This window comes from Bidens hawaiensis, unplaced genomic scaffold (genome assembly GCF_021521415.1).
Source record: "Bidens hawaiensis isolate Kalapana, Puna unplaced genomic scaffold, B.hawaiensis_p1.1 tig00012097_1, whole genome shotgun sequence".
Taxonomy (NCBI): domain Eukaryota; kingdom Viridiplantae; phylum Streptophyta; class Magnoliopsida; order Asterales; family Asteraceae; genus Bidens; species Bidens hawaiensis.
In genome coordinates, this window is record NW_027491973.1 from 512670 (window position 1) to 539030 (window position 26361).

General features: G+C 36.9%; 3 protein-coding genes across 3 annotated transcripts; 1 reads left to right on the top strand and 2 right to left on the bottom strand.

Moving 5' to 3' along the window:
- Positions 1-5511: 5511 nt before the first annotated feature.
- LOC143539984 (putative aquaporin PIP2-2) lies at positions 5512-6867 on the bottom strand. Its single transcript, XM_077033156.1, has 3 exons — positions 6225-6867; positions 5963-6103; positions 5512-5868 (listed from the first exon to the last, which is right to left on the bottom strand). Exons 1-3 carry the CDS (start codon positions 6822-6824, stop codon positions 5755-5757), a joined length of 855 nt encoding a protein of 284 aa, XP_076889271.1. The 5' UTR covers positions 6825-6867; the 3' UTR covers positions 5512-5754.
- A 12948-nt stretch (positions 6868-19815) lies between these two features.
- Positions 19816-20890, top strand: LOC143539962 (V-type proton ATPase subunit G-like). The gene is made up of 3 exons (XM_077033141.1): positions 19816-19903; positions 20442-20542; positions 20657-20890. The coding sequence occupies exons 1-3, from the start codon at positions 19816-19818 to the stop codon at positions 20798-20800; spliced, it is 333 nt and encodes a 110-aa protein (XP_076889256.1). The 3' UTR covers positions 20801-20890.
- Positions 20851-22313, bottom strand: LOC143539944 (putative serine/threonine-protein kinase). Its single transcript, XM_077033127.1, has 5 exons — positions 22310-22313; positions 22132-22247; positions 21570-22024; positions 21334-21484; positions 20851-21254 (listed from the first exon to the last, which is right to left on the bottom strand). The coding sequence occupies exons 1-5, from the start codon at positions 22311-22313 to the stop codon at positions 20970-20972; spliced, it is 1011 nt and encodes a 336-aa protein (XP_076889242.1). The 3' UTR covers positions 20851-20969.
- Between the last annotated feature and the right edge of the window lie 4048 nt (positions 22314-26361).

Here is a 26361-nt window from a genome sequence, read left to right on the forward strand (position 1 = left end):
GAATAATAAGAATGTTTGAATGAGTAGGTGCTGGAATCCGAATGCTCTCTACTTGAACCAACGACTTTCTTTCTCTTTTTCTTGCCTCCTCCTTCTTGTGTCTGCCTCCAAGAATATGTTAATTCTCGTTTCGTCCAAAGTATTCTAATTAATTCTATAGCCAACTTCCTCTTTTATTATTTTAGATCTCTTTTACAATTGTTTACCATGGACCAAGTATAGCCCATCAACTAATCTTCGGCCCACTCTTGAATTTGACTATGATTTCTTTTTCACGAATTAATGTCCTGGAGTCCAACATTTATTAATGAATACCACATTTAAGACAAAATAGTTTTATAACTCTCCTAGGCTTCATACTCGCAACTACGATGCATGAAAAAAAATCAATTAATGCACTTAACTTGTCATTTAATCTCTCTTTAAGAATAGTGTGGTAAATATCAAACACCGAAACATAATTTTAATGTAATACATAGTTATTAATCAGCTAGCATAATATCCATCAACTTGATATAACTTTTAATAAAAACAAACAAAAACCATTTACTTTATTAGAGAATACTTGTATTGTTTTTATGTGTAAATTTGAGTATCTCATTAGTACACCATAGAGGTGGTGTACGAATGTAACTACAATTAATTTTTTATTCATGTTTTTGGGGATTTATTTTTACAATTATTGTAAGTATTAATATAATTCAAGATTTTTTTCAATAATTTCAATTTTACATATAGGCTAGATTAATTGTAAGTTAGGAAACGTTTGCATTTAGTCACAATTGTAAATGTATTTTCCCTCTTCGATCTCATATGTATATTTCACATTATCAAAAAAATTAACTAAACATTGAGAGTGTATGTAAAAATTTCTTAAGTTAATATTAGTCCATGCCCATACTGTTAAGATTTCGAAAGACAGGGGTTCCGGTTTCTACCTAAATCAACCTTTCAGAGTGAGATTCATCTACATAAAAATATATTTATGAAAGAGGTTGTACTCGATAAAACATAAAAAAAAAAAAACATATCAGGTTGTGTATAAAGAAACCATAGAACCGCATAATATATCATATATAGTATTTGACAATAAATCATAAGTTAGAGAGACTGCGTAAATGATTACACACCCGTCTTCTATGTTCTAGGTAAACAAAATATATATACAAATGATTCAGTTTACTTTAATCTTCAAAATTGATTCACTATCAAACAAAAATGTAGATTATTTAAAAAGTAGTGATTATATCAAAACATAAGGCAAACGGGCACAAATTGCGTTACTACCCCCATTTTGAATTGCAAAACCCAATTTTTTAAAAATTACATTGATTGATCTTGGAGTTATAGAATTAGCATGCATAACTCGTTAAACTCAGCTAAGTAACTCTACAACTTCAGGCTTGAGGAAACCAAAATTATCAAATACAGAAGATATAAATACATATTGATTATCAGCACACATTTTCTCATGATTTATTTACTTTGCATGAAGCAGGCTTGAGCAACATAATAGAACAAATAAAATAGTTGCATTAAAAGATTTGTTGATTTAATAATTCTGTTTGCGGTGGCAAAAGGAATTGAAAGAGTGGATGGTTTGATCAAGCCAAAAGAATATTATCTTTGGTGCATGAATTATGAATATATCTTGTTTGAAACTTACAACTGATCGGTGTAGTGGCAGCTTGAATATGTTAGCTGGTCGTTCCATGTGAGGGTGGATGCTTGGATCATTTAACAGTCATTCAATCATCGCTTAATTATTAGTTAAGAATATCTCGGAAATTTAAGCAGATAAATTATATTATCACCCTGATTTGATTAAATACATATTACAGATAAGACATAACAGACCGTTTATATCTTTATTAAAAATGTTGAAAATACATGTATACTTCCAATTCATTAACAAACATATGCAAGAATTTGTTGGTTAACTTGTTTTTTGTTTATATTTCATGCTATACGCTGAGAATGATGGATGTGGGCCGCTTATTCAACTGTGGGCTGATTGTGAGTTAAAAGGCCTTCTGCTGATTGGTCTTAAGTTGGGCTTATGGGTTTGTCATGCCTTATATATACAAGAGAGGATAATTAACGTGATAATAGGCAGCATTAGGGATGTTTAGCGATCAAATTAAAACCGCGAAACCGCCCAAGCCGGTCATCGGTTTGGCTTCGCGGTCGGGTTTTTTTTTACATTCGGTCGGTCGGTTTCAAAATTTTCAAACCGTAATGAACTGTTTGCTTGCGGTTTTTATTGAAAACCGGACCTGACCGTAGGATTTATTTATATATAAATTTTATTTTTTTATATTAGATTTATATAATTATTTATAATATATCATATGTTTTAAAAATTGGGCTTCTTGTCTTAGCCCACTATAAGAGCTAGTGTGTTATTTAGCCAAAGTTTACTAAAAGTCTAGTATCCCGTCATGTTCTAGGCTTAAATTCTGAACAATATGATTAATTATGGGGAACTTGCATTTTGATTATTTTATTTTTGGACAACTTGAAATCTGAACTTGTGAATTAGAGTTTAAGTTTTTGACAATGGCATATTAAAGCCTAAACCGTGAAACCGGCCGGAGCCAAATCGTTAGTAACGGTTCGGTTCGGTTTGGTTTTTATTTTAAACGGTTTGGCTTCGGTTTTTGATTAGCAAAAACCGTACTAACAGTTTGGCTTACAGTTTGACTCAAAAACCGTCAAAATCGAACCGTGAACACCCCTAGGCAGCATCATCTTCTCCATTTTTCATCTCTTATTCTTAGTGACTGACGGTTACAACTTCCTTCTTTCTGAACGGATTTTGTGTTAAGTTCTTGGTCTTCATTAGATAAGTATGATGTTAGTCTTTGTTTGAATGGTTAGATGTTGTTCTTTGGGTTGGTATTTTGTATTTCTTCGATTAGATTGATTCTTGTTTCGTTTTATTTGGAGTTGTAAAACTCCAAGAATTGAAATTATGGTTTTGTGACAAAAAAAAATCCAAGCCTTATAAATATATTGATTCAGTTTAACAATTCGATACAAATAAAATTAACCTACCAAACATACAAAATGAGTAAAATTGTGAAATCAACGTGGTGGCAATTGTGTAATCAAATCAACTATCCTTTCTTGCTAAACTTGTATAATTTTTACCAAAATATGATATTGAACCTTGCTAATTGAAAGTAGAATAAAATGATTTTATTTCGAAAATAGTTATAGCGGATTTGAACCTAATTGACTATGAGATGCAATCTCCAAATCTAAAACTAGCACCACCACCGTGACTAGAGCTGCTAACGGAGATGGTGATATGTGTGGGTGGGGGGGGGGGGGGTCTGAGGGAATTGGTGGTGGCAGATATTGTATATTAGAGACGAAAAGAGAAATTTAAATATAAATTCCAATTTTTAAATATATTTACGTGTTATTATTGATACTTGTACTTTATGCGTTAATATCTTGTGCTCTCTTCCAATAAATTAAGAGGCCTTTATGTTAACAGAAAAATTAGATGGGTTCCGATCTTCCATAAACCATAATGGGTTTTTTTGCAATAATATTTTTTAGACCAAAATAGTTTGATCATATCCCATGGACCAAAACAACAGTTTATCTTTAATTTATAGTTTACGCACATGTAAGTGTCATGTTTTAAAAATCGGTCTAGTACTCGGTATTTGGTATGGTGCTGAGGCGAGTCTATTCAACTCGGAAAACATTACTCCGATTCAGTCAAACTTGGAGCTATAACTACTAAGGGTCCAACTCGAACAACTTGATCAAGTCGGATTTTCGCTATTTTTCACTTATTTTATTGTTTTTCATGGAGATACTTGGGCAGACGAAAATTAAATGATTACTTTGTCTATAATATTAAACAATGAATATCAATTAGTGAAATACTTTATTATTTGAATATGTTTTCTTTCGATTTGTATTGATATCCATGTATTTTGTTATAAATATTTGTAAATTTATAACATATATAATTTAATTTCTTGATGTCAGAGTAGTACTCTCAACCTAGGCCAAGTACTCGCAACCCCTCAATCAACCGACCTGACAACGCCTAGTAATTTCTTCAACTGTATCTACATGCATGCGTGTAAACTTTGTAATACACTGTTGAAGAGTATGTCTATAGTCCTATACAGGTGTAGGTACCAAAAAACTCTAAATATACGCTAATAACAATATACCAGCATAACTTGAAAGTAGGTTGATATCATTGATGATACACATGCGTAGATAAAAAGAAAAACTCACGTACACATTACTAAATTGTACACATGTTTAAACATGTAACAACTAAAAAATCGTTCTTAAACAATAACTTATAAATGCGCATATCGTTGGATGCTGCGCATGATCATGTCGTCGCTAAATATGATGCATCTCGCTTTGTATAAGATGATAGAAGAGAGATAATTAAGTTATATAAAATTAGACGATTTTATTATACCTTTTTATTTATTTTAAAATATTTAACAAAATATGTGAGATTTTCTTTGAACAGTTAAAATCTTCTAATAATTTATATCCTTCGTCTAGTTTAGAGTCCAGGACCTCCCTATAACAAACCTAAGGCTGTATCAAGTGAGGTATGGCTTGGAGTGTGCATGGGTCGGTTTGTGGCGGTTTTAAGCCAAACCCATAACCATAACCAATATGTCGGTTAATGGATAACCATAACCATAACCGACCCGTTATAACAGTTTTGGTTAATCGGTATTGTAGGTTATGGTGAGTCGGTTATGGGTCGGTTAAAGGTAACCAAAACAATGTGATTGACCTAAAAGTTTAATACCAATTATTACAATATAATCTTACAAAGTATATAATCCATAATAATACAAAATATTCAAAAAAAATAATGATTATATAATCGAACAATGAAATTCAACTTAATTTGATAACAAACGTTGAACCAAAAACTTTAAAATGATATAATCCAACAATATGTTTGGTGGAAGTTAATCCCAAACATAATGTTGGTTAAATAAATGGGTCGGTTTGGTTATGGCGGTTTTGGAATTATCTGTAACCAAAACCGATCCGTATTTGGTGGTTTTTAAAAATTCATTAACCGACCCACTGGTTATGTCGGTTATCGGTTAAAATCTGTTCGACTATGTCGGTTATGGTTCGGTTTAACGGTTATGGTGGTTAAGTTGCTCACCCTTATGTATAGCCCACACCAGCCACATGTAGTTGAGACGAATCCTTAAATTCACACAAATGGTATACGACTATACGTCTGAGCAAATAAGTAAATGCTGGTTTGGTTTATTGAAAACTGAAAGTAAATATTTATTGGAAGGCAAGAATTTCAATAAAACCCAAATAAAATCGGACAATCGGTACATGAAGTTGACGACATCGACTGCTCAAAGTCTGGCTTATAATCAAGTTATTAATGTAGACATAATTGCAGATTAAAAGCTTGAATTACAATTAAAAAGCTCCTTGACATTATAGGCAATACATAAAATACGGCAAGAAAAGTCTTGGCTTCAATATTATTATTTGGGTAGCAAATATTACACCCTTCATTTGACCATTAACAACAAAACAAGAGGGAGTAAATGGACATAAAAAAGAAGGCAGGGGACTTGGAAGCAGGACCATATTAGGCACATTAAAAAACTAAGTGCCACAAATACCAAATACATTTTAAAGATAAAAAGACTCATGGAAGGCAAATTTGTACAATTTGTTTCAAAATACAAAGCAAGCTTCTTCCTCAGTGTCTTAGGCATTGCTCCTGAAAGATCCAAGAGCTTTAACTGCGCCTGCTCTCAATACGTACTGGTGGTAGAAGGCGGCGATGGCGGCCCCAATCATCGGTCCCGCCCAGAATAACCACTGCACAAATCCAGTTCAATTCACATAGTCAATTTTTATTTATGAACTTGTGGAGTAAAGCTAACATGATATTAATGATGTAGTTATAACTTACTTGATCATCCCAAGCCTTTTCTTTTCCGTAGATGACCGCGGCCCCAAAACTACGAGCAGGGTTGATTCCGGTCCCAGTGATTGGGATGGTGGCCAAGTGAACCATGAATACGGCAAATCCGATAGGGAGAGGTGCCAAAACCTATAATCCAAACAATTATATATATTAAAACATGACTTTTGACATGTATCATGTACAAGTATTTTGTTTATGTTGATTAAAAAATTTTATGGGTCCGTCACTGTAAGCCAGTAGTACTTACTGGGACATGAGAATCACGTGCGTTTCTCTTGGGGTCAGTGGCAGAAAACACGGTGTACACAAGGACAAATGTGCCAATGATTTCCGCACCCAAGCCGGTGCCTTTGCTATAGCCGTCTGCTAGCTCATTGGCACCACCACCATAATTGTTGTAGTACGACTTTTGGAAAGCTTTAACCAGACCACAACCACAAATTGCACCCAAGCATTGAGCCACTATGTACAAGACGGCCCTAGGGAGGGTGACCTTTCTAGCCAAAAACAACCCAAATGTCACCGCAGGGTTAATGTGTCCTCCTGAGATGCCAGCAGTGCAATAAACGAGGACGAATATCATGCCACCAAATGCCCAAGCGATACCAAGGATTCCCACACCACCACATTGGTCAGTGCTGTGGTTGGGGTCGACTTGTGACTTGTAGCCAATGACGGTCAAGACAGTGATGTAAAGGAACAAAAGGGTGGCGATGAACTCAGCAATGATGGCTCTATAAAAAGACCATTTGGTGAGTTCCTCTGGGTCAATGAGGTCAGCTGGTGGAGGGTCTTGGTAGTCTTTTGCACCGTATTCGTGGCCGGCAACCTCAATGTCTTTAGCCATATCCGAAGCTTGGTTTGTGTGTGCTTGTGTGTCAGAGATTGAAGTGGTGGATAATGATGATAAGAGTGTACACAAGTTGGACTATTTATATGCCAAGAAGTGGTGGATAATGATGATAAGAGTGTACATCTTATAATAATCTATACTCATTTAATTCAACTTTAATTTTTTACATGCGATATGCTACTTTGGTGGGATGGAACGTTTTCCCTGCAAGTTTTCTTTACGAGGAGATCATGAATTCGAGTCCTGAAATATATAATTTTGACAGTACTCTATACAGGATTAAGAGTGTTGGTTGTTTAGGGAAAAAAATATTACTAACGTGACTGAGAAAACAAAATTTCAACAATTAAATCTTATATGCAAATATGTTAACTTCTTCAAAATAAAAAAAAGCTTTTTGTTAAGAAATAGTTAAAATAGATGTAATTTCACAAAATATGAATAAGTTAAAAGGCCTAACTTCTGATCAAGAGAAGTTTTTGCAAAAAAATTTATGAATAAACTTATTAGCATCTGTAAAACTACAGAAATATTAATTATCTAAATAAGTTTATGTTTTTTTATTAAAAAGTGAGAGACAAGTGACAACTAATTTGTATTATCATAAGCTTTTCTTTTTATTATCTTAAACTAGTCAATAATACTAAATTAAACTGAATAAGTGACCCATTAATGTATTTTTCAGCCTTAATAATTAGGTGTTAAGCCGACCATGATACAGAGCGGAAATGGATGTCACTTTCACCCACCACCGTCCATTTCATTTTCGCCCGCATTTTTTCATCATCCAACCACCGCCCTTCTGCCACCTGTATTCCACTAACCAATCATCTTCCAGAACCAGTGTGAGGTCTTTTATTTTGCTAACCCAACCAATCATCTATCACTACTAAAATAAAACCAAAAATAATTCACGGCCACGGTGCTGCCACGTCACCACCATTTTTTTTCATTTTTGCTTCTATGAAAAATTAATGACGTTAAATATGAAACAGACAAATAGATGTGAGAAAAAATAATTGAAAACGTTCAAAATGTTAAAGAAATGTCTCTTTATGTTGGAATGTTGTGTTTTCCTTTCAGTTTCATATAATTTAGTTTTCTTTTTTTTTTTTCTAAAATTTATAACTTTATATAGAATCTATTTATACTGAACATAAAAAGTTCGCTCAAGTTTCTAGCTAGGTTTAGAGGTTGAGCCAAACAAGCAACTTAGGGTATGTTTGGTTGGAAGTAATGGAATAAAGAGGAAATGGAATGGAAGAAGGAATGGAATGGACAAGGGAATGAAATGGATCATTCCATTCCTTTGTCTTGTTTGGTTAACATATAGGAATGAAATGAATTATTACTTATTTTGTTTGGTATCCTAAAAAATTGTATGATTGAAATAGAAATAATAAAAACACTCCTATCTCAAAATAATTTTTTTTACAAAAAAAAATCGCAATGGTGATGGTGGTGGTGTTAGCTCCGGTGATGAAAATGGTGGTGGCAATGGCGACGGTGGTAGGGGTGGCGGTGGTAGCATTGGTAGTGATGGCGATGGTAGGGTGGCGGTGATGGTCAGACGGCGGCGGTTACAATGTTTTCGGTGGTTACAGCGACAATGGTGGCGACGGCAGTGGCGGTGGTTGCGCTAGTGGTAAGGTGGTGATGGCGGAGGCGGTGGTGGTGGCGATGATGGCGGTAAGGTGTTGGTGATGGCGATGGTAGTGGTAGTTGTTGTTAGGTGGTGATGGTGTTGTTGAGAAAGTAGGGTGAATGAGGAATGAAATGAAAAAAAATAAGAGGGGTAGGAAGGAATGGTTTTGATGGAATGTGATTCCATGTGTAATGGATGATTTCATTCCATTGAGCAACCAAACACCACTTTTTTCATTCTTACGTAATGAATCATTCCATTCCCCATATCATTCATGCATACCAAACGCTACCTTAATTTACAATCTGAGCCGAGCTTGAGCTGTCCTTAGTTAAGCTCAGCTTAGCTCATGAATAACCCCAAGTTCTCGTTCATTATGGATAAACTTTAATTTAATTTTCACCAGTTAAAGTGTAGTGGTTGACTCAATGTTCAGATCAATATTTGATAATATACGTAACATTCCTGTTTCAATAAAGTGTAGAGATTGACTCATATCTACTTTAGTGAGTTCGCACCTAAAACCTTGTTCTTGTTTAAGGATATGGAGTAGCATTTTAGCCGTGCAATCAATACATTTGGCACGTTCATTTACTTATTGAAAGAACTAAGTGCTTAACGGGTAAGTATCGTTTCTAATTGTTCAAAATGTTTCTCATATGTTGTTATCGTTTGAATTTGGCTTCAAATTATAATGAATTGTATGAGTCGTTATAGGTCAACATTTGGTCTAAATTGTGAAGGATCGATATAAAGAAATTAGAATCTTCCACTCCTTTGCTACCTTTGTCATCTCTATCACCCCTCTACAAGTGCCCACCCTTGTCACCGTTGTTGTCATCGCCGCATACAATGTCTCTGCCATCAACATATTGTAACCACTTTTATCACTTTAACAAACCAACCATGATTATAAACCAAATTAATCAAAATTTTTAATTCCTTTAGAAACCCTGATTCCTTAAAACAAATTTAACTTCAAATATAGAACTTTTTTTAACTTTTTTTTTTGAAGTCTTATTCCTTTTAACGAATTTTATTTTGAAACAAATTGTAAATCAAATGTCCTCTTAGTGTACTAAGAGGTTATAATAATTTCATAACTTTGAGCCTTAAATCACAAAAGAAAATTGAGGTGTATTTTATAGAGACTAAATAATCTTAATGGTTTATAGCATTTAAAACAAGGTTTTAAATACGTCACACTATTTGATACATCACCACTCCCATAGCATACACTAAAATTCTATTTTTTAATTCGAGGTGTATCATATTGAAAACATATAAAAAGTATACATTAAAAGTTTATGACTTTTAAACATAGCCATCAACAACAAGCATTAGAACCGTAGAAATTGTTTTCCAAGCTGTCTAAACAACTAAAGTTATGTTATATTTAGGCGATTCCTAATTCCGTTGTCTATTTTAGCTCTCCATTTCATCATAATCTTCCGTCCGAGTCCCTTCTTAGTTTAAATTATGCATATTTTATGCTTTAACCAAACTTTAGTGGACCTTTAAGACTTATTCCAACTAAATTATAGGTTACGTCACTACTAGAAAACTAGGCATTTGCTACCGCATTTCGGTTGCAAAACGGTCGCAATTGCCCTGTTGCAACCGCTTTACGACTGAAAATACGGTCAGAAAAACGCAGGTCGCAATTGCTTTGTTGCTACGATTTTGCAACCGCCTTTAGATTGCAACCGCCATTCCGTCGCAAATATTCCGACTTCTGATGCAGTCGCATTTATACCGACCATTTATACCGACCGCTGCTGCGGTAGCAAATATTCCGACTAACAATATTTGCGACCACTGGCTGGTTTGACAAATATGTAATGCGTTTTGTCACAGCCCGTCGCAATTTCTTTGCATAAAAATATTGAAAACTTTATTTATAAATGAAAATATTTATAAAATCATAAAAATGTAGATGCAAACACAAATCAAACTAGAAACTTTATCAAAAATGTTCAATGTTAACATAAAAATAAATAAATATCTCATGTGGAGCCTCGGGTTTGACCATTTCAAAATGACTGCAAAAGCCCATCAACTGATACTAAACACGTGCGTGCCAGTTTTTTCATCATCTGAAAAATAACCCACAGACCTTAATGAAGCAGCCGGTACCACTAGAGATGTTGCATCATCTGCATCATTGTAATATATAAATCATAAAGAAAGCCATTTAAATGAATTACAAAATCTCAAAATCATATAGAAGTTCAAATAATATACCACTTGAACCTCCATTCAAACAGTTCTGTTTTTGTTAGCAATAGGGTTCAAATGTGGCTCAAATAAATCGCGTTTAATTATCGAGCCAGAGCATTAAAAAATGACTCACGAGTTGAGCTCGAGACTAGTCGGCCCCATTTAGCATGAACACAAATAAATATTGTGCACTTGATAATGATAATAGCAGTAACAAATAGCTGTAACATAGTAACATCAGATAAATACCTGGCCAACAACGGGCTTTTGCTTAAATCACCTTCACGCCTTCACCTTCATCTCCTTTAACTAAACCGTACCACTCTACCAATTTCAAACTCAAATCAAAATTTAAACCAATTAACATCACATGCACCGAAACCTGCAACAATAATCCAAATTTAACAATATCAATCAAGAATACACACACGCATATGACAAAATCTGAAAGCAGATGAACAATAGAACAAACCTGCCTTTTCTATATAATTAAAACATATGTCAAACATCGATCCAAGTACTAACGTTTCCGCAAACCTTGACTTCGCCAATGCCCCTACATCATCGTTCGTAAAACAACCCGGTGATCAAATAAAGTGCATATTCCCAAATGGTGGTTTATGTTCCCAAACGTTCATTCAATTAAAATCGTTTATGTTCGTTCTTTTGTGTTCGTTAGTTTACGTTTGCTTCAGTTTGTTTATGTTCGTTAATATACACATGAAAGTTCTTTTACCAGTCAGTCCCAACACATTGTTCTTCACATTACCTTTAACTAGTCTTAGCTATGTTCGTTCACTCACATTCCTAAACCATTTGTTTATAAATGTATAAACGAAACGGACATAACACAAACATGTTTCATTTTATCAATGAGCGGATATGAACAAAAATGTTTCATTCATGTTCAGTTGTATGCTCAGTTAAAGTTACATGAATGAACACGAACATGCTCCATTCGTGTTCATTCGGTTCGCTTACAAACCTAGTCAATACAGAAAAAGTACCACTTATCATTAGGGAGTTGACTCCAGCTAGTAATCATTAAGCTGTAGAGTTGAAACCTGTATTAACATAAACCAGATATACAACAGCAGTTTGGTATATCAGAAAAGTTTAGTTCACATAAATAACAGTTACACACTAAACAAACTTTCACATATCAGCAGTTTGCCACAAAGTTTGCACATCAGCTTCAAAAGATGTGTTTTGTGGTGCTCCAAGTGCTATATAGATACATTTTTGTTCTTGATTCATAAGTATAAAATTTTCTATTCTTCCATTAAATGCATGGTTTAAAAAAACGTTGTGAGGCGGCGCCTCGAGACGAGGCGGTAACAAAACGCTTTTGAGGCGGCGCCTCAAGGGGTTCATTTTTATGTACACCTCAGAGGACAGAGGCGGTAGAATCTGAACCGCCTCGTGAGTCTAAGAGGGGCGGTGGTAATAATAGGCAGTAAGAATAAGAAAAAAATAAAGCTTACATGATGAAACAATATGAAGATCTATGTTAGAGAGGTGCAGATGTAGTGACAATGGTAAAGAGATGAGCAGATGGAGAGGATTTAGAATGACGGCTGAATATTATGGTGAAGTATACAATGAAGTAAATGAAGATAGCATTATGGTTACGTATTTGTGTTCTTTTATATTTGCTGAATTACATTTTTCACCCTTAATGTTTAAGTTTCTATACATTTGACTTTAAACTTTTTCATGCATAACATTTTATTTTTATAAGATATATAATTTTTATATTTATTTTTTAATTCCGCCACGGGCTTACGCCTCAGTTCGCCTCGAGGCTTACACCTCATGAGGCTAAGGGAAAACGCCTCGAGGCACGATTCCGTTCTTTTAAACTTTGATTAAATGCAGAATGATTCTTAGTGCGCACACTTACAATTTCCTGTCCGGATTCATTTTTGAATGTACCATAAACAGAAGAAAGTGAACCGACCAGGAAAAATCGAAACTTTTATAATTGAATCGGACCCATTGAAACTGAAAACCAGACTTTTTTTATAGGTTCATCTTTATTATCAACTGTTTCGATTTAGGATGATTTAGGATGTTTTTGAAATTTTAATTCAAACGGGCCAAATCTAACTTTTTAGCCAAATGGGTCGATAAATTTTTTTTAGCCAAACGGAGTGATGAAAAGTTTTTAGCAAAACGGGCCAAATAAAACTTTTTACCCAAATGGGCGGAATAAAACATCATACTATATTTCTCTAAAGTGTTCAATTACAAGTTTCTATAAGCTTTAACAGTCCTTGCATTCTATTAAAATCAATTTGTAATGCTAATCAAAAGTAGCAGGACTTCAAATAGCAGTCATGCATTCATAATTTTATGATTCAATTACCTGGTGGAACATTATTAGTAGACGCGGGATTGAAGAATTTGGTGTGACAGTTTTTCTGAGCAATAATCACAAAGAACTTGAAGCACCATTTGCCATATTATAAACTTGCAGGCCTACATCATTAAACAAATGAATAACGAGACCATAAATCTTCAGCAAAACACAAGATATATTATTAGCAAAGCACAAATATTAAACTAAAAAATATAAACAATAATACAAACCATAAACACCGTGAATTTCCTCTCCTGAGATCTAAATCATGGGTGAACGTAACGAAGGTGAAAAAAAGCATATATAGCATAAGGATATTATAATATACCACCATTTGTAAGGATGCGATTTCATGCTTAATGCCTGCAGTTTAATTAAATCAAGCATAATACCTGCAGTTTAATTAAATCACACTTAATACTTATATATAAAACGGGCTCGGGTTGACCAGTGTATAAAACAGATTGACCCATTAACTCGTTTATGTATATAAAAATACCTCTGTAATTTTAGTTTTTTTGTATTTTCCGTTTTCCATGTTTATGAAAATACACACATTTTCAGATATTTTTTCAAGGCTTTCCATGTATTTGAGAAAAACTATTAATAACTGGTTAATGCAATAACACCTATTGACCATTTTACCCCTGACATGAGAATGAGCAATATGGTTCTCAAATTTGGCACACACAATTGTTTGGGATTCCACATTATAAGTTTCACCCAAATGCAAATAGAACTTGCAACAACATCCTCAGTAATCAACCCCACGCTCTTTGATAACTTCCATTAATGTAATGGCACCATTGGGTTGAAAATGAGAATGTGTACATTAGTTGCAATACCAAATTTGAAGCTGCCAAATAAGAGGCTTTTGTTCATTACTACTAAGCTAGAGCCACAATGCAAATTTGACTAAAATGTCAAAGTTGTCCAGAATGCAAATTTGACCCTAAAGAAAATCATATTTGACCAAAAAGCCAACTTTGCCCAGAATATCCAAAATCATGATAAAGCATATCCTAGACCTTCTTTTCCTCAAACGGTCAGTAATTAAAGACTCAATAGTAGAAAGAAAAAAAGGCTGATTCAAAAAAATAATAATAATAATTGGACTTATTGTTCATGTGCCATTGCTGACTCAAACATTCTGACCCGTTATGTTCATAACCGACCCTACCAGTTTTGGCCTGTTAAGTGACCCAACCAGTTTAAAAGAGACAAAATCGACCCTACACATCTTACTACCTATGATATGAGAATGCAATATCTGCCTGGTAGGTCCCATAAACTGCAAGCTCCATATCCACCCTTTCAGTTTCATCATTTGCAATTTCGACCTCAAAGCTAATATTGTCAAAATTACTTTTGATGTTAATACTCACTCAGTACAGTAAACCTGCACCAGAAGTTGTTTACTGATTTGATCCCAGACACGCGTATAACCGCCTAATCTTCCGTACCATTGAAGTCCTTGTGAATTCATGAACATAAGCACTGAAATAGTTAAAGAGTTCAGAAAATCAAATTTCAGGAGAGTTCATGATCTCATAATAAAACACAGAGAAGTTTAAAGCCAAACCCAACCTGCTAGGGTGAGTAGGTGACAGATCAGCTTCTTTGTTTGGGGAAGCCCTGCTGCAGATAGCATATGGTTAGCATATATGAATGTGTGCATCAGTGGCATAAACAATAATTAATGCAGAGCACAAAAATGTTCAATGAAATATGAGAATCAGACCATTGAAGATTAATATTCTACCTATATATGCAAGTGTGAAGAAAGAGATTAAACTACCAAGGGCAGATAACAACCATAGTAATCCCACTACCTATGTGTTTGATAGAAGAACTAAAAAAATCTTATCAGATAATCTCTTTCATGCTAACTAAGTGACAGTCAACACACAATTAACATTCATAGAGAGATTGGATATAATTTTGTTTTTGAGATTGATTATCCGCGAGTTGAACTGACAACAATCAGTTTTAATGTTTGAATAAACAGATGTAGCTTATGATTATCTGATTTTTAAAGGTCTGTTGATCAGTTTAATATTTAGTGCACTAATAATAAATTTTATGAAGTTAAGATTACAACCCATGAAAAATAGCCTGAAATCCTTGCCAAAGGTGATATCATATTCCATAAGTAACAAATAGTTCACTTTAATACGAAACTAACTTTTCTTATCAAGTTAGGTGAGTGTAGGATTCCAAAACTGGTATGTGCTATACTCATGTCCACAATCGTCTAAAATGACTACAAAATCACAAATCCTGAACAAACTTTCCACATTTTGACACTAAAAGTCCAAATACAGCCCTAATTTATTATAAAACTTATTTAATGCATGCAGATTCACGGATACTAAGCGTGTTCACTAAAACCTAACCCTATGTGATTCAATAGTACAATTTCACAGCTAAAACCTAACTTATTTGATGCATACAGCATAAAAATAGTGCAAAGTGTACCAGACGCTCAATCTATATTGGTGATCTAACCGCTAATACTAACAATCGTTCAAAATCCGTGGCAACTAATTAATTACGAAATCGAATGGTACCGGACGAATTAACCGAGTGACAGTTAACATATATGTGTGAGTGATTGAGAAATTAAACATACCGGAAGAAATAACCGGCGGAGCGAGAGGTGCCGAATGATGCTTCACGGCGCACGGCAGCAGTGGCGGTTTCAGAGGTGCCGAGTGATGCTTCATGGCGGACGGAAGCAGTGGCGGTTTTAGAGGTGCCGGTGATCATCGGAGAAGCAGATATGATAAATTAGGGTTTCAGATGCTTGGGGCGTAATTTGCTTTTAGAAGTTGTTACAGTTACATAATTAACTTTGGATTTTATGGTTTTTTAACTTTTGTTGAAATTTTAAGTTTTAATGAAAATTATCTAAGTCTTACGTAATCCATTTAATTAACTATTGCTACCGCTAAGACGATGGTTGCAAATCCAAACTACCCTCAAAACTCCGACCGTTTAAACATCGGTTGCAAAAACTCTAACCGTTTAGTCACCGGTTGCAAAAGCTCTGACCACTTAAAATAAGCGGCTGCAAAAACTCCTACTGCTTAGCAACCGAACATAAGCAGTTGCAAAAACTCCGAATGCCTAACCCCGGGTGCAAAAGTTCCAACCGCTTAGCCACCGAAAATAAGCGGCTGCAAAAATTTCGACCGCTTAGCTATCGTGTCAAGTAACTATGCATTTCAGTAGCAAATATGCTAAATCGGTTGCTAAAATTGCTACCGACCTCTTTTTTTGGTAGCAATTGCTCAATTTTCTAGTAGTGCGTAGGAGAAGGGTATCATGCTACTTGTCACACTTTCTAGACTTTTCTAAAAGTATGTTACATTTTCACGTGTATAATGGAACTACATATTTCACTAATAAGGTGTGATACCTTTTCTTTTCTTGTACCTCCCCTAATGTAAAAATCATTATACCATCCAAATATTATATGAGTTAGTAAAATAAAAGGTTAAAACAGGGAGTAATTCAGTGAAGAAAAAAAAAGATATGCTTAATTTAAAATTAAGTTTAAGGTTGAAGTTTAACGTCATACAACTAGCGTCTAGAGTCTAGGGTCGTAAATAAGAGACCGAATAAAACTAACAGTTTGAGGATGTTAAGCTAAGCTCAAATTTGCCTTGCTAGCTCGACAAGTTATGGAATCCACACTTGATTTTGTCTCGAGAAGATTTAAGGTTGGCATGAGATTGAGTAACACAAAAATAAATATAATGCTTAAATTCATTTAAAATAGACATGTTCGTATAAACACCATTCCTACCATCAAAATGGCTTGAAAATCGATCCCGATTTTAACAACTTGAGCCAAATCATATATTTCACACTCTTTTAAGGTTATAGTTGGAGCTTGCACTTGATAGGAAATGATTAAAACAAGTTTAAGTAACCACGATAAAAATATGCCGTGACACTTGTATGACTAGGGGTTGTTTATTGGATTACATCGAAACAGAAGGCAAGCGGGCAACAAGCTGCGCCGCTACCCCCTTTTTGAATCGCAAAACCCAATCTTTTAAAAACTATATTTGCTGATCTTAGAGTCATAATATTACTATGCATGACCCGCTGAACACGGGTAAGTAGCTCCACAGCTTCAGGCGCGAGGAAACCAAAAGTGTCAAAAGCATAATGAATAAATACATGTTGGTTGTCAAGACACGTCTCTTCATGTTTTGCCACCTTACCTGAAGCAGCTTTTAATGCGGCTTGACCGACCGCGAAACCACTACTCCCTAAGCCTACCAAAGGAGAAACCCCTGTTAAATCCACACACCCGTGTTTCCCTCCTATCCATCCAAACACCAAAATGTCAGCCGGTCGAAGAGATGATCTTCCCTCCGACGGGTCAGTCAGGAAATTCACAGGTGCTTCTTTCTTAACAGAAATTCCAGCTCGCCTGAATATATCAAAGAGCACATCCCTAACCAGATCGTGTCGGTACTTGAACCCCGGGAGCTCTTTACAGTGCACCGCGTGCTCCCCATATGAGTCTAAACACGCTTTACGACAAACAGGACATATCTCATCAACCGGAAATAGTGGAATCATAAGGCGATACTTAAGAATACTACGATACTCCACTGGAGACATATGCTGGCCTAACCCATCTATAGGGATAGCAAGAAGAAAATCTTGAGCATGTGGTGCTTGTAGACACTCAAAAATGGCTTTTTGTCTGCTTGTCATGTTAAAGTGTGACTCCATGTCGTGAACAATTTTATTAAAAAGAGTGCTCGCCAATGCATGCTGGGCTTTAGAGGGGGCGATCTCTTTGTTAGAGAAACTGCTAAAATCGAAGCTTGAAATCATATCACGAAGACAAGCCAGAGCACAAGAATAATCAGAATCCATCCCACATATACCACTGTCTCGCAAATTGTGATCCTGAAGCACCCACGATTGGGCTCTCGAGGCCACAAACACATAAGAGGAAGCCTCTACTGCCGAATACAACCCCAAACCCCCATTCTTAATAGGTAAGGAAGCAAGTCGCCATTGGAGGTCTCCAAAGAAAGAACCTCCACAAACTACAATGTCCTCGATCGCCTCACGCAATCCCTTGTCAAAAAAAAACCGCTGCCTCCATCATGTGTACAGGTTGGCATGTTCTCAAACCGAATAAAAGTTTAGCAATACCCATACATGATCGAAGCAAAAGTAACTCACTCTGCGGGTCACCAAGTTTGGGAGAAGACGCATCAAATCAACAGCATTAGTAGCTCTCTTCTTTGCCAAACCCTTAATAAACCGGTGTCTTTACGAACAGCTCCCCCAAGAAGCTTCACCCCTAATAATGGTCTCCCGATGTCAGCAGGGAATAAACCGTCACGAGACTTCGTACCAAAAGTTTAAGATGAGATACAAAGCCAACTAATCTACTAGGGGTGCAAATGAGCTGAGTCGAGCCCAAGCTCAACTCGTTTAACTTATACATAACTCGAGCTTGGCTCGTTTCGAGCTCTATTTTCAAAGCTCGAGCTCGGTTCTTGAGTAGATTTTTAAGCTCGAGCTCGTCTTGCTTACTATTTATCAATTATTTTTTATACAATTAGAATTATTTTTATATATTAATTAATAATTATTAAATATATATTAACAACGGACTCACTTAGGCTCGCAAGCCGGCTCGAGCTCGATAAGTGATGCTCGGGCTCGTCTATTAAACAAGCTTACTTTTAGGATCGAGCTCGAGTTCGGACTCAATTAAGCTCGGCTCGATTGAGCTTTTTCACGAGCCGATCTCGTATAGCTTGTTCCCTTCTCTCTCTCTCTCTCTCACACCTCTCTCTTTCACATCTGTGTCACGTCTTTCATAGAGGACAAATTGTGGATGCGATGGTTTGTTTCTATAATTGGATTGTTTACTATGTAAAACTTTGTAAATATATGATGGCTTGTTTCTATAATTGTGGATGCGATGGTTAAATATATGATATAAAAAAAACTAACATCCTTGAAAGAGTTAACCGATATTAACGGTCATACCTATTACCAAGCCCTCCTCTTTTAATCTATCTCCGTCACCTTTGAACATCTCCTCTTGATCGCATCACTCTGTTATACAATCTATAGCAACAGATATACGGTTCTCATTATTACTTTTAATCTAAATTATTCCCATTAACAATTTATTTCTATTAAATTTATCTATTCAATCTGCCATCATTGTATAGTATTCTAATGAGGATGTTCATTTTAATTAGGGATATATATACAGAGTGAATTTCAAATCATAAGATTCAAATTTGATATCTATTAAGATACCTAATTTATATATGTTTGTAAATTGTTGATTTGTATCATAAATCATGTCATCATTGACAATGGCGAAGGTTGCTTAGGGCTAGGGCCCGGGTGGCCCCGGTCCCCCTGTTTTTTACGCAACAGTGTAAATTTACCCGTTTTCGTCCGAAATTTGAGCACGGCCCACTTCGTTTGTGAAATTTTGTATACATTTTTTGTGCGGCCCCCCGGTGTCTTAGTCCAAGCTTCGCCACTGATCATTGAAACTTGTTTATGAACTAAAAATTTGTTTCATATTAGCAAAATAAACATTACGTTAAAATAAAAGGCAAGCATGCAACAAGCTGGGCCACTAGCCCTTTTTTGGATAGCAAAACTACGTTGCATGGCACGTTGTTTATAGATAGCAACTAAAGATAAATGAACGCGCTAAAAGAGTTTAAAACAATTTGCAGTTTCAGGGTATGGAAGATTACAGACGACAAGGCGGAATTCAGCAATTGCTAGTTGCGGAACAAGAAGCTCGACAAATTGTCAACACTGCAAGAAACGGTACAGTTTTCATATTTTCATGCACGCGTGTATTCTCTAGGGGTACATGGGCCTGGTCGGTTTGGTTTTGGGCTAAAACCTAGCAAAAACCCAAGATTTCTTTCTGTTTTAGAATCCTTAAAAACAATTCAGCTTTGGTTTTTTCGGTTTTTAGTTGGGTTTGGTTCGGTTTTGCCATTTGGGATTGAAAAATTTGTGCTGAAAATAGAAGTTGGGCCAAAAGTAATGGACTTAGGCCTAATTTCCTTTTTTAGTTAATAATTTATTTGATTATTATGCAATTAGGCTAATATATTTGGGTTAAACTATTATAAGTTATTTAAATATCAAAATGAGAATTTAAAATCTATGAGTTCGGTTCGGTTTTTTCAGTTTTAATTACACACGCAACTGAATCCAAACCGAAATTTCAGTTTATACAAAAACATAAAACCAAACCGGCGGTTTTTGTTTCGGTTCGATTATAATGGTTTGTTTTTTTTCAGTCTCATTCACACCCCTACAATCACACCAATTTGCATTCTTTGTTTTATTTTAGCAAAAACAAGCAGGCTTAAACAAGCACAGAAAGAAGCTGATGAAGAAGTAGCCAAATATCGCGCCCAGATGGAGAAAGAATACCAGAAAACAGTCTCAGAGGTAAAAGATAAAAATAATAATAATAATAATAAACACTCGTTCGTTATTCAGATCGAATCCGTGATAATGAGGTGTTTTTAATAATTAAAATTTTGTACATTGATTTATAAACAGTCAACTGGTTTTTCTGGAGTGAATGTAAAGCGACTTGATGAAGAGACGACTCAAAAGATCAATCACTTGAAACAGCAGGCTTCAAAAGTTTCACCAGAAGTTGTCAAGTTGCTTATGACCCAAGTCACCACTGTCAAGGTTTAATCTACAATTCTTGTTTTTGGGATGAATAAGTTTATTTATGCAGCATTTACTGTCATAATTTTGGGACATGAACATCAATTTGAATGCATTAATAAATTTATATATCATTGAAGAAAATTTGTCAGATATCAATAAACAAACTTGTACATGTTAGTCTCAAACCTAGACATTAAAAAGTTTGACTCGACTTTTTCTTATCGATTTTAACATCCATGAGATCAGCCAAGAACCCGGGTTGTGAAATCTTAACTTCTTCGACACTAGTGTCACCGGTCAACATTTTGATGACGCTTGACATACGGGGTCTAAGTTTTGTGACCTCTTGAACACATAATAATCCAACTTTCATGAACTGCACGCCTTCTGTTCTTAACCTATCATCATCATGATCCCCTTTCAACAACAAAGGGTCCACAAGCTCTACTAGTTGGTTGCAGTTATACATACCCCATGCCTATACAAACAATTTAATATATTTATATATTACACACACATCAAGAGCATTCTTGTATAGGTTTTAACTTTTAAGTTACCTTGTCAACCAAGAATTGCTCTCCGTGTTCCATATCAAAGTCAACGACTGACCGTCCGCTTATTATCTCAATAAGTAGTACACCAAAGCTATAAACATCAGATTTTCGAGTCAAGCGTCCACTAACTGCATACTCGGGCGACAAATATCCTCTAGAATTAATGTATTAAAATGTTAGTGACATTGTGTTAGAATCTAGAAACCAAGAAAAAAGGAACATGTTTATTTAGGACTTACAATGTACCCGCAACACGAGTACTAATGTGAGATGTGTCTTCTTGAAATAATCTTGCAAGACCGAAATCCGCAACTTTTGGATTAAAATTGTGATCTAATAGTACATTGCTTGCTTTGATATCTCTATGAACTATATGAGGGTTCTTTTCTTCATGAAGATATGCTAATGCTTTAGCAACTCCTAGTATAACATTCTTTCTCTTTGTCCAATCAAAACTGTACCTGATTTGCTCGCCACCTAGAAATTGATATGCAAGGCTATTGTTTTCCATATAATCATATACCAAACATCTTGTAGCTCCTTCAACACAACACCCATGAAGATTCACAAGATTTTTGTGTTGCACATCACATAATGCAGCAATTTCGGATATGAATTCGCGTTCTCCTCTCATTGACTCGAGTTCAACCGATAACACTTTTATCGCCACAACAGTCCCGTCTCTTAGGTGGCCCTGTTCAATGCACATTAATGTAAAAAAACAGAGAATTCTTGCAAAATTTCAACTTCTTTGTGTAACTTGATATATTAAAAAAATAATAATTTGTGTACAAAAATCACCTTAAAAACAGCACCAAATCCTCCCTCTCCAACTTTATTCTTGGAACTGAAACCATCACTAGCAACTTTCAACTCATGGTAAGAAAATAACCTAAATTTTTTACCACTCTCTCCACCTGTATTTCACATTTTTTATCAAATTCTTGAAACACACCCCAAAAATCAAGAAAACAATAACCCATGTAATATATCCTCACCCAATACATTATTCATATCAAATTCTTAAAAAAATAAATTTTCTCCAAAAAAAAAAAAAAAGAGAAAACTTATACGGACCTTTTTCATTATTCATAACAAATACTTAAGCTGTGGAGTTAATTACCCGCGTTCAGCAGGTAATGCATATGCATGGTAATGTTATGATTCCAAGATCAGTAAATGTAGTTTTTAAAAGATCGGGTTTTGCGATTTAAAAAGAGGTAGCGGCGCAGCTTGTTGGCTGCTTACCTTCTGTTTCGATGTAATTTAATTTTTAAAAATAAATCAATACTTAAAAGACCCAATATTTTTTAAACTTGTACTAACCTTTTTCATTCTTATGGACTGTAGGGGTATGGTACTAAACCCGGTTTTACGACCTTAAATTTATTGTGTTTGGCTTATTTTATTATATGGACTAATACAATGTTATTGGGCTGAGGGGGTTTTGTGGAGGTAACCCTAACTGGGCTAGGCCCATTAGGGTACCATGATGGTGGCCATGAGGCTCCCTATATAAGGAGGTCTCCACCTCCTTATTAGGGGTTGGTCATTCTCAATAAGAGCCACCACCATATTTTTGTGTCTGTGAACAAGAGATCCTGGAGATTTCTTAGCGGTCACCTCCACACCCCCAAAAAGTCATTGCAGATCCCAACCAGCCGGAGAAGAAGATCAAGACGTGGTTCATTCATCTCGAAATCCGTGGAAACATCGTCATGGATCAGGTCAGATTCATCTCGTGCTTCGACATTGGCGCCATCCGTGGGACGGCAATGAACCACGCTTCGCTTCTCGTCTCGGCCCTCCGATCTGTTCATCAATATCTCGGGTCTACGGTTTCTTCTTTCAGATATGTTCTATGGAAATCCAAAAATCCGTAGATCTAAAAAATACTTCCAGATCTGGAAATACACAGGAATAAATACCACCGAACTTTTGGGGAAAACCCTTAGATCTGTGTTTTTTCTAAGTGAAATATACCAAATCTAGTTATGATTTTTTCAGATCTGGGTTCGTTTGAGCAACAGTCACACTTCATATTCATAGATCTATAAATCCTATTAGATCTGTTGGTTTTACATAAAACCTACCTGATGTGGATATTCAAAATCTCTAGATCGTGCGCGCCACCGCGGATCAAAATCGCTCCCTGTGGATCAACTTCGGATTTCGCATGCGCGCTCCCGGCGATCACTCTACGCCACAGCGGGTCGCATGCGCGCTCCCGGCGATCACTACACGCCACAGCGGGCCGCATGCGCGCTCCCGGCGATCACTCTACGCCACAGCGAATTGCATGCGCGCTCCGGCGATCACTCTACGTCACAGCGGGTCGCATGCGCGCTCCCGGCGATCACTCTAAGCCACAGCGGGTCGCATGCGCGCTCCCGGCGATCACTCTACGCCACAGCGGATCGCATGCGCGCTCCCGGCGATTACTCTACGCCACAGCTCACGCATATCACATGCTCATGAAGACAGCCAAAACCTATGCTCGTGGCGCATATCACATGCTCACGCATCACGCATGCTCACGCGTATCACGTATGCTCACGCGTATCACGTATGCTCACGCATACCACATATGCTCACGCATCACGTATGCTCACGCATATCACATGCTCACGCATCTCATATGCTCACGCATCACATATGTTATTAGGCTTCACGTACGCTCATGCATATTAGATGCTCACGCATCATGCACGCTCACGCACCACATCTACGCGTGAGAATAAAGGAGACATTGCGCAGGCCGCGCGTAAGCGACATAACAAATGAACAGTCTAATCCAAATCAGGATAAGAACAACCATGATTGTACTCATATGGCTACGCGCCATACTTAAAGGTTGGGAATCCTCATAATATCCCATATGGCTACGCGCCATACTTAAAGGTTGGGAATCCTCATAATATCCCATATGGCTACGCGCCATACTTAAAGGTTGGGAATCCTCATAATATCCCATATGACTACGCGTCATACTTAAAGGTTGGGAATCCTCATAATATCCCATATGGCTACGCGCCATACTTAAAGGTTGGGAATCCTCATAATATCCCATATGGCTACGTGCCAAACTTAAAGGTTGGGAATCCACATAAACCCATAGGCCACGCGCCAAGCTTAAAGGTTGGGCACACCTCATAATTTGCCCGAGGATGGGAACCATGCAATACATCCACTTTTAGTTGACATGTTTTTGCAGGTTCGGCTACGAGCCGCACAAACACCTATGACATCATTATTATTATCTGGCCATTTGTGCCTCCATTATTATTTTGAAAACAGGCCGGGATATTCATCCTGCGCGGAGGAGGCCCTTGTGGGCCAGTCATTATCATCATTTTATAGCTCGTAAGTCGCCTCGCGCGCAAGCTTTTATTATTCTTATAGCTCGTAAGACGCCTCGCGCGCAAGCTTTTATTATTCTTATAGCTCGTAAGACGCCACGCGCGCAGGCTTCATTATTCTCATAGATCCGTAAGTCGCCTCGCGCGCAGGCTTCATTATTTTTACAGCTCGTAAGTCGCCTCACGCGCGCAAGCTTTATTATTCATATAGCTCGTAAGACGCCTCACGCGCAAGCTTTTATTATTCTTATAGCTCGTAAGACGCCTCGCGCGCAAGCTTTTATTATTCTTATAGCTCGTAAGACGCCACGCGCGCAGGCTTCATTATTCTCATAGATCCGTAAGTCGCCTCGCGCGCAGACTTCATTATTTTTACAGCTCGTAAGTCGCCTCACGCGCGCAAGCTTTATTATTCATATAGCTCGTAAGACGCCTCGCGCGCAAGCTTTTATTATTCTTATAGCTCGTAAGACGCCTCGCGCGCAAGCTTTTATTATTCTTATAGCTCGTAAGACGCCACGCGCGCAGGCTTCATTATTCTCATAGATCCGTAAGTCGCCTCGCGCGCAGGCTTTATTATTCACATAGCTCGTAAGACGCCTCGCGCGCAAGCTTTTATTATTCTTATAGCTCGTAAGACGCCACGCGCGCAGGCTTCATTATTCTCATAGATCCGTAAGTCGCCTCGCGCGCAAGCTTCATTATTTTTACAGCTCGTAAGTCGCCTCACGCGCGCAAGCTTTATTATTCATATAGCTCGTATGACGCCTCGCGCGCAAGCTTTTATTATTCTTATAGCTCGTAAGACGCCACGCGCGCAGGCTTCATTATTCTCATAGATCCATAAGTCGCCTCGCGCGCAGGCTTCATTATTTTTATAGCTCGTAAGTCGCCTCACGCGCGCAAGCTTTATTATTCATATAGCTCGTAAGACGCCTCGCGCGCAAGCTTTTATTATTCTTATAGCTCGTAAGACGCCTCGCGTGCAAGCTTTTATTATTCTTATAGCTCGTAAGACGCCACGCGCGCAGGCTTTATTATTCTCATAGATCCGTAAGTCGCCTCGCGCGCAGGCTTCATTATTTTTACAGCTCGTAAGTCGCCTCACGCGCGCAAGCTTTATTATTCATATAGCTCGTAAGACGCCTCGCGCGCAAGCTTTTATTATTCTTATAGCTCGTAAGACGCCTCGCGTGCAAGCTTTTATTATTCTTATAGCTCGTAAGACGCCACGCGCGCAGGCTTTATTATTCTCATAGATCCATAAGTCGCCTCGCGCGCAGGCTTCATTATTTTTACAGCTCGTAAGTCGCCTCACGCGCGCAAGCTTTATTATTCTTATAGCTCGTAAGTCGCCTCGCGCGCAAGCTTTTATTATTCTCATAGCTCATAAGTCGCCTCGCGCGCAGGCTTTATTATTCTCATAGCTCGTAAGTCGCCTCGCGCGCAGGCTTTTATTATTCGGCGTGCTATATCTTATTCATGCTAGTGCACCATCATTATCATAAAAACCACAACACGTCACCATCATGAAGAAAACCTCCCAAAACTCAAAGACAATAAAGATAAGGCCGAAGAAAAAGGAAAAAACCGCCTCACACCCTAACACACCTCATAAAGTCCAGCGCTCCACCTAAAGCCTTGCGCGCCCAGGAGCAACGCTGGACTTTGG

Coding starts and splice junctions, on each gene's coding strand:
- LOC143539984 (XM_077033156.1), bottom strand. CDS start 6,824: ATGGCTAAAGACATTGAGGTTGCCGGCCACGAATACGGTGCAAAAGAC. Junction 6,104..6,224: donor CACGTGATTCTCATGTCCCA/GTAAGTACTACT, acceptor TTTGGATTATAG/GTTTTGGCACCTCTCCCTAT. Junction 5,869..5,962: donor AAAAGGCTTGGGATGATCAA/GTAAGTTATAAC, acceptor GGATTTGTGCAG/TGGTTATTCTGGGCGGGACC.
- LOC143539962 (XM_077033141.1), top strand. CDS start 19,816: ATGGAAGATTACAGACGACAAGGCGGAATTCAGCAATTGCTAGTTGCG. Junction 19,904..20,441: donor TGTCAACACTGCAAGAAACG/GTACAGTTTTCA, acceptor GTTTTATTTTAG/CAAAAACAAGCAGGCTTAAA. Junction 20,543..20,656: donor ACCAGAAAACAGTCTCAGAG/GTAAAAGATAAA, acceptor ATTTATAAACAG/TCAACTGGTTTTTCTGGAGT.
- LOC143539944 (XM_077033127.1), bottom strand. Junction 21,485..21,569: donor ACTCGTGTTGCGGGTACATT/GTAAGTCCTAAA, acceptor CATTAATTCTAG/AGGATATTTGTCGCCCGAGT. Junction 21,255..21,333: donor AGCAATTCTTGGTTGACAAG/GTAACTTAAAAG, acceptor TTGTTTGTATAG/GCATGGGGTATGTATAACTG.